This window comes from Entelurus aequoreus, linkage group LG28, assembly GCF_033978785.1.
Source record: "Entelurus aequoreus isolate RoL-2023_Sb linkage group LG28, RoL_Eaeq_v1.1, whole genome shotgun sequence".
Classification (NCBI taxonomy): domain Eukaryota; kingdom Metazoa; phylum Chordata; class Actinopteri; order Syngnathiformes; family Syngnathidae; genus Entelurus; species Entelurus aequoreus.
Genome location: NC_084758.1, coordinates 16,414,315 through 16,434,660, shown reverse-complemented (window position 1 = coordinate 16,434,660; position 20,346 = coordinate 16,414,315). Strand labels below are relative to the sequence as shown.

General features: G+C 39.4%; 1 protein-coding gene across 1 annotated transcript; it reads left to right on the top strand.

Annotated features, from left to right (window-relative positions):
- The first annotated feature begins 575 nt into the window (after window positions 1-575).
- LOC133644925 (uncharacterized) lies at window positions 576-10,728 on the top strand. The gene is made up of 3 exons (XM_062039684.1): window positions 576-1,271; window positions 2,145-2,480; window positions 9,549-10,728. The coding sequence occupies exons 1-3, from the start codon at window positions 821-823 to the stop codon at window positions 9,629-9,631; spliced, it is 870 nt and encodes a 289-aa protein (XP_061895668.1). The 5' UTR covers window positions 576-820; the 3' UTR covers window positions 9,632-10,728.
- Window positions 10,729-20,346: the final 9,618 nt, after the last annotated feature.

The following is a 20,346-nucleotide window of genomic DNA, read 5'->3' as shown; positions in this document are numbered from 1 at the left end:
GTCCTGGAGATCTGGCAGGCCAATTTAGTGTTGTCAATCAACTTATCCCCAGGTGCATGTCTTTGGAGGTGGGAGGAAGCCGGAGTTCCCGGAGGGAACCCACGCAGTCACGGGGAGAACATGCAAACTCCACACAGAAAGATCCCGAGCCCGGGATTGAACTCAGGACTACTCAGGACCTTCGTATTGTGAGAAAGATGCACTAACCCCTGTTCCACCGTGCTGCCCCATTCTTTAATAATTCAAAAGAAAATGCACTCACGAGGGAGGGGGATAAAAAACAACTAGGTTTGTCCTGGTTGCCAATCAGGCAGCGTGCGTGTTGGAACTGAATCTCTGTCACTCTGAAATAATGCAGTGTTGTTTACATGCACTTTATGTATGAGACCTTTTTGGTCGTGAAAACCAATGTGTCTGTTTTCATGGAGCTTATGTTTCAATGTTTTAATCCTTTGTCATCTATATTAATTCAACCTGTGAAAATTGCTTGAAAAATGAAAAAACACGAACAAAAGGGTAAAAGCAGGCCAACTTCTGAATAGACAAATTACGTAGTCAACATTCAAAGAGTAGAAAATACATTTTTATATCCATGCACAAAATACTTCGACCTGCACTTTTCTTGCATCTCAGGATAGTTGTTTTTTTTGTTTGTTTTAGACTCACAAGTGAGCGTCTAGTCACGTACGCTTGGTAAAAATGGGTCAGTAGTTTGAAAAAAAAAAAATGCAGCGGAAATAAATTTTTCGCATTTCAGCCTAACACCATTGTCTCTGACTTGCAAACCTCCTCGAGACTTAGTGGAAAGACGATCACAACGATGGCGGAGCTGACTGCACTTGTGCTTCTCGGCGCATTGGATGAGTTTAGGCACCTCCGTTTTGTATTTTCCACTTTTTCCTGCATATTTACTCTTCTTCTGTCTTTTTCTTCAGTTCTGAGTCAATCCTACGTTCCGATAACACTGAGCCTGGTGGAAGTTGGCGTTAACGTCACTTTGGCATGCCCGCGCCACGACGATAGAGGTGACATATTTTACTGGTACAAGATGAAATTCGGCTCAATGGTCCAAACCATTGTGGAGGGGTATTTCGGGGAAATGTCCCTTCGAGGACCGTTCAAGGACGGAAGATTTGTGAGCGCGCGTACGGGTGACATGTACGTTTTAAACATCACAAACGTACACAAAGACGATGAAGCGATGTACACCTGCCAAGCTGGGACCTCATACAACATGGTGTTCACCGGTGGCACGCATCTGGTGGTGAAAGGTGAATATACAGTACAATATACACTTGTGAAGGACATAATGTCATGGCTGTCCTGAGTTTCCTAATCATTTCTACAACTCTTATTTGTTTGTGATAGAGTGATTGGAGCACATATTTGTTGGGGGGGAGGAGTATATTTATAGCTAGAATTCCCTGAAATTAAAGTATTTATTTTATATATATATATGTATATATATATATAGTACAGTACAGAGTAATGGAAACACAGTTGTTCTACTAACTGTACTGTACTTGCTGCTTACTTAAAAAAAAAAAAAACACTTACCTTTCACTATTTGAGTAGACTTTGTTCTACCATTTGAGTACTGGTGAGCGATCTCTGAATCCGGGATCATATCCTTCACGGATTTGTTGAAAATGAGAACGGGATGTTGCTTGCAAGGTGGCCCATAATTCTGCGTTGCCGCTGCCTTGTGCTTTTCTGACCGTTCATGAGTGACTATATCCATTCGGCCACCGTGTTATAGGTTATAGATAAACCTATGGATAACGGAGACATATTTAATAGTCTCCTTTTCAGGTGAGAGGACGCTAAAAGCAGTGCTTTTAAGGCACGCCCCCAATATTGTTGTCTGGGTGGAAATCGGGAGAATTGTTGTCCCGGGAGATTTTAGGGAGAGGCACTGAAATTCAGGAGTCTCCCGGAAAATTCGGGAGGGTTGGCAAGTATGGCTCCAATCACTCTACCACAAAAAAATAAGAGTTGTAGAAATGATTGGAAACTCAAGACAGCCATGACATTATGTTCTTTACAAGTGTATGTAAACTTTTGACCATGACTGTATGTGGACTGTTTATCGATAAAAGGGCTTCTGAATCAAACATGTTAATTCCTCTTTGTGACTCTCACAGACCCCAGACGCAAGTCCTTCCAGGTGAGACAAATTCCGCAAAGCAAGTCGGTCAAAGGGGGCGAGTCTGTGACCATCCAGTGTTCCGTCCTAGCTGAGAGCAAAGAATATTTCCGCCAATGTCCGAACCAAAGCAGCGTCTACTGGTTGAAGTCAGGATCAGGAGAGTCTGATCCACACATCATTTACTCTGACAGTGATGATGAACAAGACCCAAGAAGCTGCGTCTACCATCTCTCTCTGACCGTACTCAACTCCTCTGACACCGGAACATACTACTGTGCCGTAGCCACGTGTGGACAGATCCTGTTCGGACAAGGAACTCATGTGGACACACGTATGTATTAAACATTTACTCATGTTATTTATTTTAATCAATTGTTTGGCCTTTTTTAAAGGTTAATAAATAGGTTTAGACCAGTGATTCTCAAACTGATCAGTCATACTGAGTCATTGTGGTATTATGGTGTCAGTTTGTATGTACGTTTATGACGATTTACAAAGCTATGCGCTTGCCCCCTTGGAAAATGTGGTCTTCCTTCAGCCAAAACACTACCGCTTTGGTCCAGTGGCGCCGCCAAAATCAAGCAAAACTGAAAGTTTTAAGTGGGGCTTTAACATTTCAATGTAATAACATTTAGATGTAGATTTAACACTTAAATTTCATTTATAGATTTCACCTCGAGATTTAACATTTAGATTTACATTTGCGTTTAACATTTATTTAAGTTTATATTTATATTAAACACTAATATTTATTGTGGTTTTCCGTTACTTCCGTTCATTCTATTTCCAATTCTTAAATGCAAATCAAAAAACACATTTCGGGCCATTTTTTCTATTTTCATTTCTGAAACAAGAGTTGGACAACTATTTATTGACACTTTTTTAAAATGATAATAGGACTCCTGCTGAACAAAGATGTTGCTAAAAACATGCTAAACGCAAAGGAAAAGCTAAAATCCCGCTTCCGGTTCATTTTGTCATCACATTTTTTGCAACCACACATTTTTGCATTTTGAATGAACTTTTTTTTTTTAAACGATTTTTCTGTTTATCTTGAAAAACTCAAATATATAGAAAGAAAACAGCACAAAATCCCGTTTTATGTGAATATTTGAATTTTGGTTTGTTTTAAAATCTGCCATATATAATAAAAATCGAAAAACGGCCCTAATTTTATGTTTTGATTTGCGTTTCAGAATTGGAACAAGAATAACCAGAATGTAAACAGACTTATTGTTTGGTTTGAACATTTATTTGTATATTTAACATTTCTATTTAACACTTAGATTTCACTTTTGGATTTAACCTTTATAATAAAATTTAAGACTTACATTTAACATTGAGATTAACTGTTTGGATTTACCTTTTCAACATTTTTAAACAACCTGTTGCAAAGGCCTTGTTTGATTGGTTGCTTAAAAAACAAAACTGTATAATTGAAAGTACCACTGGTATAAATGAAAGTGTATACTACAAATTATGTATTTTATCATTTGTTTTATGTATTCATGAAATGCAAAAGGTAAATTCGTGACAGTGAGTGTCTTACCATGAATTGATTAACGTGGACCCCGACTTAAAGAAGTTGAAAAACTTATTTGGGTGTTGCCATTTAGTGGTCAATTGTACGGAGTATGTACTGTACTGTGCAATCTACTAATAAAAGTTTCAATCAATCAATAAATCAATACAGCAGCATCTTTTGCAATAAAATCTTGGAATTTAAAAATTTGTAATATTGTGAATCGGTGTATTTGTTTCGAAAGTGTTTGTCTTTATTTTAACATCAACTTGGAGATGGAAATCAACCAATGGCTATAATCTCACATATTTACGTGTCACACGTTCATTCAAATGTACTGTCCCTTTTAAAAAAAACTAAATCTCAGAAATCAGAGGATCAGCATCTCCAAATCTGAGGCCATGGTTCTCAGCAGGAAACCAATGGTATGTACAGTCCAGGTAGGGGACGAGACTCTGTCCCAGGTGGAGGAGTTTAAGTATCTCGGGGTCTTGTTCACGAGTGAGGGAAAGATGGAGAAGGAAATCAACTGGCGAATCGGAGCAGCTGGGGCAGTATTGCAGTCTCTCTGCCGCACTGTTGTGACGAAACGAGAGCTGAGCCAGAAGGCAAAGCTCTCGGTCTACCGAGCTATCTACATTCCTACTCTCACCTATGGTCATGAAGTGTGGGTCATGACCGAAAGAAGAAGATCGCGGATACAAGCGGCCGAAATGAGTTTCCTCAGAAGGGTGGCTGGCATCTCCCTTAGAGATAGGGTGAAAAGTTCACTCACCCGAGAGAGACTCGGAGTAGAGCAGCTGCTTCTTCGCTTGGAAAGGAACCAACTTAGGTGGTTCCGGCATCTCGTGCGGATGCCTCACAAGCGTCTCCCTATGGAGGTCCTCGTTGCACGTCCCACTGGGAGGAGACCCCGCGGCAGGCTAAGGACCAGATGGGGGGATTACATCTCCTCTCTGGCCTGGGAACGCTTTGGGATTCCTCAGGAGGAAGTTGCTAATGTTGCTCTTGAGAGGGAAGTCTGGGGGTCTCTGCTCGAGCTGTTGTCCCCGCGACACGATTCCGGATAAGCCATACTTGCCAACCCTCCCGAATTTTCCGGGAGACTCCCGAATTTCAGTGCCTCTCCCGAAAATCTCCCGGGACAACCATTCTCCTGAATTTCTCCTGATTTCCAGCCGTACTTAAGGCACGCCCGCTCCAGGTCCGTGCGGACCTAAGTGAGGACAGCCTGTCGTCACGTCCGCTTGGCCAACCAAAAAGTAACCACAGAACACTATACCGTATAGTGTTCTGTGGTTACTTTTTGGTTGGCCAACGGTCTACGTTGTACTGCGCACCCTGACGGCAAGTGTGGGAGTCGGTTCTGAAGTATGAAGTAAAGAGACGTAACTTCATCACCTCGCCTGGTTATTGACTCCAACCCAGAATATTACACTGCCCATACTTCAAAGGCTGTGCTACTGGCTGCAAAGCATTGCACTTTCAAATACAACTATGAGTAGAGAGGAGTGTTATATGTGTGTAAATGTGCAAATAAATGAACACTGAAATTCAAGTATCTATTTTATTTATATGTATATATACATAATAAAATACACATATATATATAAATATATATATATATATATATATATATATATATATATATATATATATATATATATATATATATATATATATATATATATATATATATAGCTAGAATTCACTGAAAGTCAACAATTTATTTAATGTATATATATATATATATATATATATATATATATATATATATATATATATATATATATATATATATATATATATATATATATATATATATATGTATATATATATAAGAAATACTGGAATTTCTGTTAATTCTAGCTATAAATATACTCCTCCCTCTTTAACCCCGCCCCCCAGCCCCCCCAAATCTTCCGAATTTGAGGTCTCAAGGTTGGCAAGTATGGGATAAGCGGTTGAAGATAGATGGATAAATCTCAGAAATATACAAAAAAAATAGAGCGTGTCAATATGTGGAGTAAAACAATCCAAGTATTACATAGCGTCCTCTGCAGTGGACGTTTGTTTTTGGTCTTTTGTTAGACTCACACTTTTAAGGGGGGGGGGGGGGGGGGCTGTTATGCAGTACACAAAGGTCCACCACACAGGACGTTGGTTCTCAGGTTTTGATTGAGACTTTATTAGTAGGTTGCACAGTGAAGTACATATTCCGTACAATTGACCACTAAATGGTAACACCCAAATAAGTTTTTCAACTTGTTTAAGTCGGGGTCCACTTAAATTGATTCATGATACAGATATATACTATCATATATACTATCATCATAATACAGTCATCACATAAGATAACCACATTGAATTATTTACATTATTTACAATCAGGGGATATGGACATCAAGTAGTGGACATAGAGAGAGAGAGAGAGAGAGAGAGAGAGAGAGAGAGAGAGAGAGAGAGAGAGAGAGAGAGAGAGAGAGAGAGAGAGAGAGATCAGAAGGCATAAGAAAAAGAAAAAGTATCTGCATTTGATTGTTTACATTTGATTATTAGCAATCCGGGGAGGGTGTTAGTTTAGGGTTGTAGCTGCCTGGAGGTGAACTTTTATTGCAGTTTTGAAGGAGGATAGAGATGCCCTTTCTTTTATACCTGTTGGGAGCGCATTCCACATTGTTGTGGCATAGAAATAGAATGAGTTAAGACCTTTGTTAGTTCAGAATCTGGGTTTAACGTGGTTAGTGGAGCACCCCCTGGTGTTGTGGTTATGGCGGTCATTTACGTTAAGGAAGTAGTTTGACATGTACTTCGGTATCAGGGAGGTGTAGCGGATTTTATAGACTAGGCTCAGTGCAAGTTGTTTAACTCTGTCCTCCACCTTGAGCCAGCCCACTTTAGAGAAGTGGGTAGGAGTGAGGTGGGATCTGGGGTGGAGGTCTAGAAGTAACCTGACTAGCTTGTTCTGTGATGTTTGGAGTTTAGATTTGAGGGTTTTGGAGGTGCTAGGGTACCAGGAGGTGCATGCGTAATCGAAAAAGGGTTGAACGAGAGTTCCCGCAAGAATCCTCAAGGTGCTTTTGTTGACCAGAGAGGAAATTCTGTAGAGAAATCTCGTTCGTTGGTTAACCTTTTTGATTACTTTGGTTGCCATTTTATCACAGGAAAGGTTAGCCTCTAGAATGGAACCTAGATAGGTGACCTCATCTTTCCTGGTGATAACAATGTCACCTACTTTTATGGTGAAGTCATTGACTTTCTTAAGTTTGATGTGGGACCCAAACAGGATGGATTCGGTTTTACCCAAGTGTATGGATAGCTTGTTGTCAGCGAGCCAGGTGCAAGTTCTACAGAGCTCAGCACTGAGGATTTTCTCCACCTGTGACTTGTCCTTGCCGGATACCAGCGAGTCATCCGCAAACAAAAACAATTCACAGTCGCATGCCGATGACATGTCGTTTATGTATATTAGGAACAGTAAAGGTCCCAATATACTGCCTTGGGGGACTCCACAGCTCACCGAGAGGGGGGGGGGGACACGGTGCCGTTCACCTCTACCACCTGCTCCCTCCCCTCCAAGTAAGATTGCATCCAGCTCCATGAGGTTTTGTTAAATCCGATTGCTCTGAGCTTATCCAACAGTATAGCGTGGTTAACGGTGTCAAAGGCCTTCTGAAGGTCCAGCATGACCATGCCGCAGTATTTGCCCGCGTCCACCTCATGTTTGATGTGGTCGGTCAGATAGAGAAGGCATGTGTCAGTGGAGTGGTTAGTTCTGAAGCCGGATTGGAATTTGTACATGAGTTTATTAGTGGCAAGTTAACTATCGACCTGTTCATAAACTATTTTCTCCATTACTTTCGAAACGGAACAGAGAATAGAAACAGGTCGGTAGTTGCCAGGTTCCAATTTGCTTCCTTTTTTAAAGAGGGGAGTTACTCTTGCTATCTTAAAATCTTTTGGTACTTGGCCTTGTGTAATTGATAGGTTTATTATGTGCGTGATGATCGGGGCAATGATGGAGGCAGAGTCCCTGAGGAATCTGGAGGGAATATTATCAAGGCCGGTGGCCTTGTTAGGGTGGAGCGCGCTCAATTTTTTAAACACCTCATCAGCTGTGACCATTTCTAATTTGAAATCATCGTTGGATACTCCTAGCTTTCTGTAGAAGGCTTTAATGTGTTCTACACCAAAGCGACCAAAGTGGTGGGACAGCTTGTTGACATGACTATGCTGGTGAAAAAGATGTTAAGTCTGCTAGCTACCTCCATTTTGTCTGTAATGAGGGAGTCACTCTCCTTGATGCTGATGTTGGTGAGTCTTGTTTTAAGTTTCTGACTGCAACCAGGAAGCTGGTTGTTGAGAATTTTCCAGAGCTCACGTGGCTTATTTGTGTTTTCCTCTATTTTGTCGTTAATGTAATTTTTTTTTAAGGATTTAGTCAGGTTGGTTGACTTATTTCTTAATTTATTGCATTGCTTTTTGAGAGTTGAAAGGAGTAATTTGAGGTTGATATTATTGGGTTGTTTATCTACTTCTGTTTTACATTTTTGGTATTCAGAGTATTTCCTGTCTCTGTCTTTTATGGCAGCTAATAGGTCCGAGCGGGCTTTGATCCTGACTGTTTTCACGGGAGCCATGTCATTTAGTATCTTTAGGAACGCCGTTTTGAAGCGATCCCAAGCAACATAGACCAGGTTGCTCGCGAGCACAGGGGACCAGTCCCACTCATCTAATTTTAAATTGAAATTGTCATCGGAGTATTTTTTGAGGGATCTGGATTGGGCTGTTATGTGGCCATTGGCTTTAGGTTTAGCTATTTTACGGGTGCAGAAGGTTAGATAGTGGTCGCTAAGACCACAGATCATGACCCCACTATTTTTTATTTTAGGCCGGTCTGAAGTGAGAATGAGATCTATGGTTCATTGGGTGGAATCACACACCCTTGTGGGTAGCGCTATTAGCTGGGAAAGACCGTGCAGATTACAAAACTTGCTGAAGGATCTGAAGACAGGCGCATCTTTGCGTTGAATATCTGTGTTCAGATCCCCAGTTATAATTTTCTCCATGTTGTCTGTCCCTACCAAGCATTCTTCCAAAGCCCCATAGAAATCACTCTGATTAGGGGGTCTATAAACAGTCCCTATTAGTACTGGATTGGTTGATGGTTGATGGTTGATGGTGGAGGTGTTGACAAAGCATGAGGAGGAAGCAGAACTAGATTAGGATAGCTTTATTGTCATTGCACTTCTTTTTTCATTTTTTTTTTCATTTATTTATTTATTGCAGGCAATGACATAAAGAAGTACAAAGTTGACAACACATAATAATATAAATTAATATAGTGCAAAAGGTAATGTATAGTATGTAATGCATGAATGCACTTTAAAACAAAAATAAAACAAGCAACTGTTCTTTTCTCTCTCTATCAGAAGACGTGCATGTTAAACACAGGAAGTGAACAAACTTGCATGAGACAGCGAGAAGGGCTGGGCTTTATTAAGCTCTGCGTCTTCCTCCTCCTTTACTCACATGTTCACTTCGTCCGACTTCAATAAAATCAACACCTGCACGATGTTCAGATTTCATTCGGTTTGAAGACGCAACAAAGAAGAGCAGAAAGTTGAACCCTTTCCTCTCGCTGTGTTCTTGCTACTTCCTGTTGCGGTCCGACTCGCTGCCGTCATCAAACTGCTTTGCTCTCTTGGTATTAGTCTGAAGTTAGAATTTGGCTTCTGCGATAATAACTTCAGAGTGTGAATGGTTTTGTCCCGCGGACTCCAATGGGGCAAGCAAGGCGCGCTGAATCCAACTGTTGGTTACTTTATTGTGTAAGGTTGTGTTGCAGTCCTAAGATGCACTCTTCTTGTGTTGCAGAACAAGACGTGAAAGCAGCTGCCGTTTTGCTGAGTGCTCTGCTGGCCTCCTTCGCTGTTGTGGTCACTGTTTTAGTTGCTTAACTTGTATTTTATTTTTACCAACAGTAGTATTTTTTTTATCATTTCATACACATCATTTTGTAAAGGAACGTTTTTTGTTTTTTTTCCAAGGAGGCGCTGCTGTAGTGGCTGCTGGTGGCAGGAGCTCATCCTTTTGTGTTCCTGATGTTTCCCTCTTGTTTGCATGTGTTTTGTTTTTGCCTTTTGGTTCGGGACCCTTTGGGACTTTTGTGACTTCTGCGGTGCTTTTTTGTGAACTTCTGGATCTGCCTCCTTGGAGCCTTTTGGCCATGGAGACCAGCTGCTGGGTCACTGCCACACCAGAGTCCGTTTGGAGAGACTGGAGGAGATGCGGATGAAGAGACAGGGCTGCGGAGCTGGGACGGACAAGCTTCACAGTGTCTTGGCTGAATGAGCAGGTATCGGACACCTCGGTCTCCTTGGACGTATCTTTGCTCATCCATGCGGACTGGACACTGGCCGAGAGTTGGTGGGCGGCCGAGGGTGGAGTCTGCTCTCTTGTTTGCTTTGTTGGGTCTGCTCCTGTCTCTGGCCATGCTCCCCCCACCCCAGCAGACGATGGCGTGGAACACCGCAGAGGCCACCACAGTGTATATGTTTTTGTTGTTGTTTTTTTCCTTTTGTGGCTGTGTGTAGAAGTGGCTGGTTGCATCACATGTTCATGTGTGCTAAGGCTATGAGTTTTTGTTTTTCCTTGGCCTCAGTCTGGACCCCCTCTCCAGGGGCCCAGGCTTAGACTGAATATTTTATTTTCTCACCGGAAGTTGGCAGACCCGTCAGCGATCCTGTTCCGTCTCCCTGTAATGTTGGTCTGCTCTTGAATGGGATTAATCTGAAAATCTTAATTCCCCCTCTGGGATTATTAAAGTATTTCGGATTCTGATCCTTTAAAAATGTAATTCATGAAACAGTAGATTCGGCTGTGCTTGCCAAAAATGCTAAGACAGGGAGAAGACGTAGGATTAAATAAACTCTGCTTCTTCTTCTTTGTTTTGGACGTGTTGAGTTGTGCGAGTGTAAACATGTGATGCACTTCAATGTAACTTTGACAACCATGTTTACTAAACCATTACCAAACACCACGACTGTATGAAGATAATAAACCATTCATTTGTCTTTAAGGGGTCCTATTATCCAAAACCACATTGCATACCTGTTTGTTCGGTTTTTGTGTATTTGGCATTTCCATAAGTCCCAAAAATTTGAAATCCAACCATGGAGGCATGGCAGAGATGTTTATAAAACAAACTTGCCTTCTTCCAAATGAGCGGTTTGGAATTTGAGACATTAGTAAGTGCTTCGAGCTTTGTGTGAGTTGTAGTCCAAAGTTGAAGTCAGTAAGTTCCTTTACTTTCCCTATCCTCTTGTTGCGGGGCACACTGGCTCGTACATGCACATGCGTCCGCCGCTGTTCTCACTTCTAATACAAATTAAAAGTATAGTTCTGTCAGTAGACTCCATATGGAAGCGCTAAAAACTACAACATTTCTGACAGGGAGGAGACACAGTTGATTGAGGAAGGCCTCGGCACGTAAATAAGACCGACCATCCTGAAGAGACGGTCAGAAAGCGGCTTGAAGATGGTCTGTAAAACATCATCTACGAAAAATTTTTTACCAAAAGCACCACCATTACATGTTATGTAGACCACAATGTTAAAAAAAAATCCCCTTTTCAATACCTGTATATATATATACGAAAGTTTATATATATATATATATATATATATATATATATATATATATATATATATATATATATATATATATATATATATATATATGTATGTACATATATATATATATATATATATATATATATATATATATATATATATATATATATATATATATATATATATATATATATGTATGTACATATATATATATATATATATATATATATATATATATATATATATATATATATATATATATATGTATGTACGCCCTGCGATGAGGTGGCGACTTGTCCAGGGTGTACCCCGCCTTCCGCCCGAATGCAGCTGAGATAGGCTCCAGCACCCCCTGCGACCCCAAAAAGGGACAAGCGGTAGAAAATGGATGGATGGATATGTATGTACGCTATATATGTATATACTGTATGTGCATATGTGTTTCTATGTATGTATGCGTGTGTATATCTATATATATGTATATGCAGTTTATATGTATAACTGCATGTATACAGTATACATTTGTGTGTGTATATATATATATATACGCTATATATGTATATACTGTATGTGCATATGTGTTTCTATGTATTTATGCGTGTGTGTGTATATATATATATATATATATATATATATATATATATATATATATATATATATATATATATATATATATATATATATATATATATATATATAAAATAATTTATATATATATATAAAATAATTTATATATATATATATATATATATATATATATATATATATATATATATATATATATATATATATATATATATATATATATATATATATATATATATATATATAAATTATTTTATGACCCACTGCATACAAGTCCATCATGAGCATAATTTCTTGGGCAATAATAGATAGATAAAAAACATGTAAAAAATAATAATCCATCTTAAAATACTGCTGTTCCAAGCACAGTATAAAGTACACTGCTATGCATCTAGCGTGGTCCAAAAAAAATATAGGGGCCTACTGCGACCTATGAACAAGGACACTCACAGTTTCATTTTTCATCAGCTTCTCACTCACACACACTGCAACCACACATGTGTGTAAACACATATAGAAGTATGAAAATGTTTCTCCCTCTTACACACACACACACACACACACACACACACACACACACACACACACACACACACACAAACACACACACACACACACACACACACACACACACACACACACACACACACACACACCTCCTTTTCTTCCTTTTTCTTCCTGTGCAAGTATACGGTAAACAATTACTTAGACCTCATTACAAAATGGACAATAAAAACAATGTTTTAATTGTTTTCTTTTATTGACTCACTCCTTTCCACACGTTACATTTCCTGCGCCAGGTTTGATGTTCCACCAAATATTATAAAACATCATTGTAAAAAGTGGGAGGAGGGGTAAAAATCTACACTTTCAAAATGTGTATTTCCAAGTATTTCAATGAGTGCCAATGGTAGTTAAAGGTACGTTCAAACATGTCACGTTTGGTTGGGTTGAAAGCACTTTTGGTGTGTTTGTGATCCTGGTACATATAATCGCACTTGACCAAACAAACCTGGTTCAGTGCAGTTATCTGAACCCTGGTGTGCACCACAACGAGTGTACCACTTGAGCTAAAATGTGAACTCTACGCACACCAATATAAAATATGAAAATAGCCTACATTTTCTACCTGAAGACGGCGTTCTTGTTTGGAATATTTGAGTTATGTCACGTAATATGTTATGCAATCAAGTACTTACTTTATGCAAATGTTCTTTACTGTGCTGCCTTAGGTCACATGACAAAAATAATTTTTTAACGTAAAGGCCAAGTACCGTATTTTCCAGACCAAAAGGTGCACTGCCAATGAGTGGGTTGAGTCAGGTCTATTTTCATATATAGGGCGCACTAAAGGACTCATATTATTATTTTTTTTTTCTAAATGTAAAACACTTCCTTGTGGTCTACATAACATGTAATGATGGTTCTTTGGTCAAAATGTTGCCTAGATGATGTTTTATAATCCATCTTTAAGCAGCTTTCTGACAGTCGCTTTAGGATGCACCGTTTTGTGGGCGGTCTTATTTACGTGGCTCACCTTCGGCAGCGTCTTCTCCCCGTCATCTTTGTTGTAGCGGTGTAGCGTGCAAGGACAGGAGTAGAAAACGTGTCAAAAGATGGAGGTAACTTTTTTAATGACATTCAGTCTTTACTTCAATCAACAACGAAGCAGCATCTTCTCATCCGTGGCTCACGAGTGCAATAACAAAGCCGGATAAACGTCCGACTGAAACTCTCTAATAGCTAAAGTTCCTTGAGTGAATAATGTAAAGTCACTACACCGGTATGTTTTAGTGCTTTCATGGCGAGTTTACTGACGGATATAAGTAAGAACTTTACACTACTTTATATTAGAAATGGCAACAGCGGAGGACAAATGTCCCATGACAAGAAGATAGAGAAAAAGAATAATCTTATTGACTACGTTGTCGGCACGGACTACAAAGGCGGAAGCGCGCAATTTTTCAGAATTCATGCAGATCCCAAATACACATCAGCAGGTACCAGAAGGTAAGAAAAGTTGCTTTTGCATAATATTGTCATACAAAACACCAGATAATATGTATTACATTATACACACACCATAATAACATTTGTATGTTGAAGCTGCTTTATGTTGCGTTTTCCTACAATCCCTAGACTCAGAGCCATCTGGGAATGTAACATAAATTGGGGGCTCGTCCGGGATTTTGATGGATATTTAAAAACCGTGTGTAATGTTGTCTATTTTCAATGGAACATACAAAATGTTTGTGCTTACTTGAGTCACATTGCAGTCTACACCTATCTCTTTTTTGTGACTGCCATCTGCTGGTCACACCTATCATTTCACCATGTACCAAATAAAATAGCTTCGAGGTCGGTAAGCACAACCAAAATTATTCCGCACATAAGGCGCACTGTCGAGTTTTGAGAAAATTAATGGATTTTAATTGCGCCTTGTAGTTTGAAAAATACGGTACCTTTTCATTTAGCTTATGGTCGCTGTGAACGCAGATCAATAAGAACTAATTTCCTGAGCCTCTCTGCAGTATTAAAACATTTGGATTTTGTGACGTGAGGATGTCAGTTTCGAAAACACACGTCAGCGTAGGTGGTCATTTCCTCTGCTGCTTTTTCTTTTGTCTGCCTCGCCTTGGCAGTTTTCCTGGTGACGATGGTCGGCACGGCGTAAACCAAAGAGTCCTCGTCTCTCTACGGTAGACAAGTCATGTGTGACATTAAAAAGAAAAACAAAGCAAAGTGCACAACATTTCCTTCTTACCTGCTGGACGCAACTGGACGTTTCATCGAGTATTTGTGGACCAGCTGAAAATTGGAGACAAAGCTTAATAGTTAAGTCAAATAATTTGCATTTTCAGTTACCTTTGCAGCAACAACATTTCTTTGTCCTGATCTTGTGGATGAGGAAGGCTGACATGATGAAACTTAAGGCCAAAGCAACACTCAAAACACTCCAAAACAGATCTCTTGGGGGTCCTGGTTGTGAAATGTCGAAGTAAATATTTATAGGATCCAACACTTTGAATTTGTCCATACTGATGACCATTTACCTTTAATGATGACTTCTACTGGATTTCCCATGAAATTCCTCCCACATGTGACCAGAGCACACATGTAAATTCCAGCATCGGAGGAGCTGAGGGTCTTTGAGAAAGTGTGGAAGCAATTCTGTGTGGAGTTAACCTTGATCTTCTTCTTGCATTCGTCATGAGTGAAAACAAAGCTGGGATGGACGCTGCCTGGTCCAGTTCTGAACCAGGACACTTTGTGTCCATCCTGACAGGTTTCATTCCCAGAGTGGGAGAGGACTGAGCAGTGGAACTTCACAGGTGGTCCAGGTTGAACTTCAGAGACAACAGACACGAAGGGTTCTGGTTCTGGGAAGAGTGCAAGACAAATTGAAAATGTTCCGCACTCTGTGACCAGTCAAGTTACCATCGTTATCAGACAGTATGTAACACTTAAAGTATGAACAATTGTTGTATTGCCTCTGTTATATTTACCTGTAACTTGAAGAAATATCCCATTCAAAAACATCCAGTTACCTAAATGTATTCTTAAACAATAGTAGATCGCCGTATCACTTTTCTCCACTTGATTCATTTGTAGATCAAAAGTTTCTTGTTCTTTTTTTGGCTGTGATGCGAGGTCAAGTCTTTAATGTTCCATGGATATATGACAGTGAGACTAATGCTTCAGGAAAGGTTCCGGAAACAAGTCGGAGCCAAAATAAATATTCGTACTCTGAATTTTTCTCCAGGACACATGTTAAAGAGGCATTTTGTCCAAGTCCAGCAGTCTGTGTGTAAAAGGTGTAAGCACCTGTACATGCTGAAGAGAAAAAGAAGACATATTAATAAGAGTCATGTACAGTATGAACATGTCTCCATTGGAACTGAGCATGGACTTACCTCCACTTTGGAGCAGGAGCAGCAGATGAAGCACGATCCACATTTTCTCCTCTCGTTGGACCAAGTGAACATCAGACCATCTAGACAGCATCTTAATATTATTGACATGAATCACATCATACCAAATGGGAGGGAGTTATTTCACAGCGACCTCATTGGCCGCCATCTGTGTCACCTCTACCTCAGTGGAAATATGTCAGCCAAAACTTTCCAGTCTGTTTGTGCTTTATTTTCAAAGTGTGTGTTTTTTTGGTTCACTATGTTTAGACTTAGACTTCCTTTATTGTCATTCAAATTTAAATTGTACAGTACAGATACCATTTTGTGGCATTAGCTTGTGGTAGTGCAGGTTTGTTAACTATGCAAAGAAAAACCTTATTTGTCTTTGCAGATTTTTGTGCATCAATAAACCAAAAATCTATGTGATATTTATGTTAGATTTTGCTAAAAAACAAAAAAAAACAAGATAATTGTATTGTTTTTGGTAACAAAATGAAATAATTAAATTTTGAAAACCAGTAAACATCCACCCATTATTTTAACACTCCTTCAAAAGGCATTTCAGCCAAAAGGGCGTCCCTTTGGAATAGGTTTTGCTCCAAAATAAAAGCAACATCAGTTAACTAACTCATGACGTGTCACATGACAAGGTAACATTGGCACATCTTTATGAATATCTGTTTCACAAAGACACATTATGTAACGGTACAGTGGAGAAGGAGACGGCACACATCATTCTTAATACAAAAGAATGATGTGTGTAATTAATCCAAATCCGTGTGGTGTGACTATGTGAGGCGATTATATGTTGAGTGTTACCGGGAGGTGTTGGAGGTGCGTGTTGAGATAGATGCGGAAGTCCAGAAAGGGCAAGGCAGGCTTGGAGGTCCGGGGACAGGCAAGTGGTCAGGGATGGAGCGAGGCGTCGTTGTCCGGGGGCAGGCGAGGTCGGAGGCAGTAGGAAGTCCAGAGGGAATCCGGGGAGACGAGACACACAGCTCGAAACCAGGGAAAGACGCGGAGCTGCAGGATGACGACACAGGACAAGACACGATGAGCACAGAGGAGGGGAAACACAGAGAGCGAGGAAGCACATAGGCAAAGAAAGCTAGAGACGTGTATGCCTTTTAAAGGGGAACTGCACATTTTAGTGGGCATTTTGCCTATCGTTCGCTATCATTATGAGAGACAAGAAGTCAATAGTGTTGTTTTTTCTCGCTTTCTAACATATAAAAATCGGCTAGTTCTTGGTGGCTAGCAATGCAGCTAATGGGAGCAATCAATTCTACCACTAAATCACTCAAAATGCATTCAAAAAAAACATCAAAAATACTTCATTTACGTTTCGTAACATGTTAAATAACATTTTTATTGCAGTGTGTTTATAAAGCATTCTACTTATTGTTATGACGGTGTCTGTTACTACATTATATATATACTTGCAGTGTGTATAATGTAAATATTACATACTCTTATGAAGGTGTCTGTTACTACATGATATCTATACTTGCAGTGTGTATATAAAACATATTACATATTGTTATGAAGGTGTCTGTTACTACATTATATATATACTTGCAGTGTGTATATTGTACATATTACATATTAAAGGTGTCTGTTACTACATTATATATATACTTGCAGTGGGTGTATTGTACATATTACATATTGTTATGAAGGTGTCTTGTACTACATTATTTATATACTTGCAGTGTGTATATTGTACATATTACATATTGTTATGAAGGTGTCTGTTACTACATTATATATACTTGCAGTGTGTATATTCTACATATTACATACTCTTATGAAGGTGTCTGTTACTACATGATATCTATACTTGCAGTGTGTATATAAAACATAATACATATTGTTATGAAGGTGTCTGTTACTACATTATATATATATACTTGCAGTGTGTATATTGTGCATATTACATACTGTTATGAAGGTGCCTGTTTCTACATTATACATATATATACTTGCAGTGTGTATATTGTACATATTACATACTGTTATGAAGGTGTCTGTTCCTACATGATATCTATACTTGCAAGTCAAGTCAAGTCAAGTCAACTTTATTTATATAGCACATTTTCAACAACTTTTTAGATTGCACCAAAGTGCTTTACAGGTTAAAAAAGCATGGAGCAAACAAAAAAACAAAACAAAAAAAAAAACAACAACAACAAAAAAAAAACAACTAAGCAAAACAAAAAAAACAAACAAAGAACATAAACAATGAGTGTGCTAAACAAGATAATGCAAATGCAATACGGTAAAAGGGGTCGAATAAAAAGTTTAAAAAATTTGCAGAATAAAAAAAATAAAAATAATAATAATAAAAGTGCTACAAATTGAAAAATACAACTAAAGCGAAGGGGTGGGGGTGGGGGACTAGAAATGGTGGCCTAGTGGGCGGACTCAGCTCGGGTCAAAGGCCAGCGAGAAGAGGTAGGTCTTAAGGAGGGTTTTGAAGACCCGGGCCGTGCAGTGTGTATATAAAACATATTACATATTGTTATGAAGGTGTCTTGTATTACATTATATATATTTACTTGCAGTGTGTATATAAAACGTTGATGGAGGGTTTTGAGGTTGTTTTAGAGGTTTTGAAGGCTACAACGGTAACTCGGATTAGCCGCATCTTTCAAGCGTTTTTTTATCATCTTTATAATCGTATCTCTCATAATGATTGTGAACGATAGGCAAAAATTTTTTTGAAAGTGTAGTTCTCCTTTAGGAAGCTGTTATCAAAGGAATGAAAAACAGTGGCAAGGCAAGGCAAGGGAATTTTATTTATAGAGCACAATTCTTACACAGGCAATTCAAAATGCTTTACAGAAAATTAAAAGAGGAAAAAATAATCAAATTAAAATCATAAAAAACAATAATCATAAAAACAATCATAATTAAAATCAATCAGCAGCATTCTGGATGTACTGCAGCTGCTTTACAGCTCGTTTAGAGAGCCCAGTGAGAAGGCCATTAAAGTAGTCTAACCTGCTGGAGACAAAGGTATGTATCAGAATCAGAAATACTTTAATATCCCAGAGGGGAAATTCAGATTTTCAGAACAATCCCATTGAAGAGCAGACATACATTACAGGGAGGCAGAACAGGACCGCTGACCGGTCAGCCAACCACTAGAAAGGTGGGAAAAAGGTCAACGCTGAAGGGGGGGATGAGTAAAAAAAAAGGTTTGGTCTCAGACTGGGCTCCTGGTGAGTGGGTCCAGACTGAGGGCAAGGTCAAAAACGCAATAACCATAAGCACACATAAACATGTTACATAGAATCCACAAAACATGCAACAGAGTGATTGTGGCGAGTCCACATCAAAGGCTGCAAGAAAGGAATGAAAGACAGACGGGGAAGGATGGATCAGATACGAGGATGACTTCACCAGTATATATCTCATATGGATCTCCTTCGGCAATTGGCACCACTTTACTGACATATTGCTCCGTATGAGGCGTTAAGTTGATCCTTGTACAGTCGTGCAGGTGTCTGCCACACCTTAAAAACGAGTGTTTGTTTTTTTTACGTGTAAATAAATGAAAGTAAAATAATGGATTAAGGAATAAATTATGTAATATATTTGGGAGGGTTCTAATTTTTTTAAGACTGTTGAGTACAGGCAACTCGGACATCAGCGTGGATCTACATTAGCTTTATTTGTCAACTCACTTACGTAAACAACTTCCGCAATGTACGTACAGTGTAAGAAATTACGCCACAGCGTCAATTCCGGTCTTTTAACAATCACTATTTCTTCGGAGTTGAAATATATACAGTATGTTTGCGGGCTATAGAGCGTTTTCTATTCGGGCTCCAGTACTATGGAATGCCCTCCCGGTAACAGTTAGAGATGCTACCTCTGTACCTTTGTATACTCTAGCCTTTAAATAGACCCCCTTTTTAGACCAGTTGATCTGCCGTTTATTTTATTTTCTCCTCTGCCCCCCTCTCCCTTGTGGAGGGGGGGGGGGGTACAGTCCCGGTGGCCCGGGGTGGACCGCTCGCCTGTGCATCGGTTGGGGACATCTCTGCGGTGCTGACCTGTCTCCGCTACGGATGGTCTTCTGCTGGCCCCACTATGGACTGGACTCTCACTATTATGTTAGATCCACTATGGACTGGACTTTCACAATATAATGCTAGACCCACTCGATGTCCATAACATCCGGTCTCCCCACATATGCGGTCCTCTCCAAGGTTTCTCATAGTCATTCACATTGACATCCCACTGGGTTGTGAGTTTTTCTTTGCCCGTATGTGTGCTCTGAACCGAGGATGTCGTTGTGGCTTGTGCAGCCCTTTGAGACACTTGCGATTTAGGGCTATATAAATAAACATTTATTGATTAATTGATTGATATATACATATATTACATATAGCCTATTATTTGCGCACTATTGACTGGTGATGTATCAAAAATTTGGCGAATGAATAAAGACTTTGCTCACCGAAACCGGATGTTGTGATGACGTATCCACATCCGTAGGCAGGCTGCTCGCCCAAAGCTGACGAAAAAGTCAC

Excerpts from the sequence above, each read along its gene's own strand:
- LOC133644925 (XM_062039684.1), top strand. The coding sequence starts at position 821 with ATGGCGGAGCTGACTGCACTTGTGCTTCTCGGCGCATTGGATGAGTTT. Across the intron at positions 1,272-2,144 it reads CACGCATCTGGTGGTGAAAG|ACCCCAGACGCAAGTCCTTC; the intron begins GTGAATATACAG and ends TGACTCTCACAG. Across the intron at positions 2,481-9,548 it reads AGGAACTCATGTGGACACAC|AACAAGACGTGAAAGCAGCT; the intron begins GTATGTATTAAA and ends CTTGTGTTGCAG.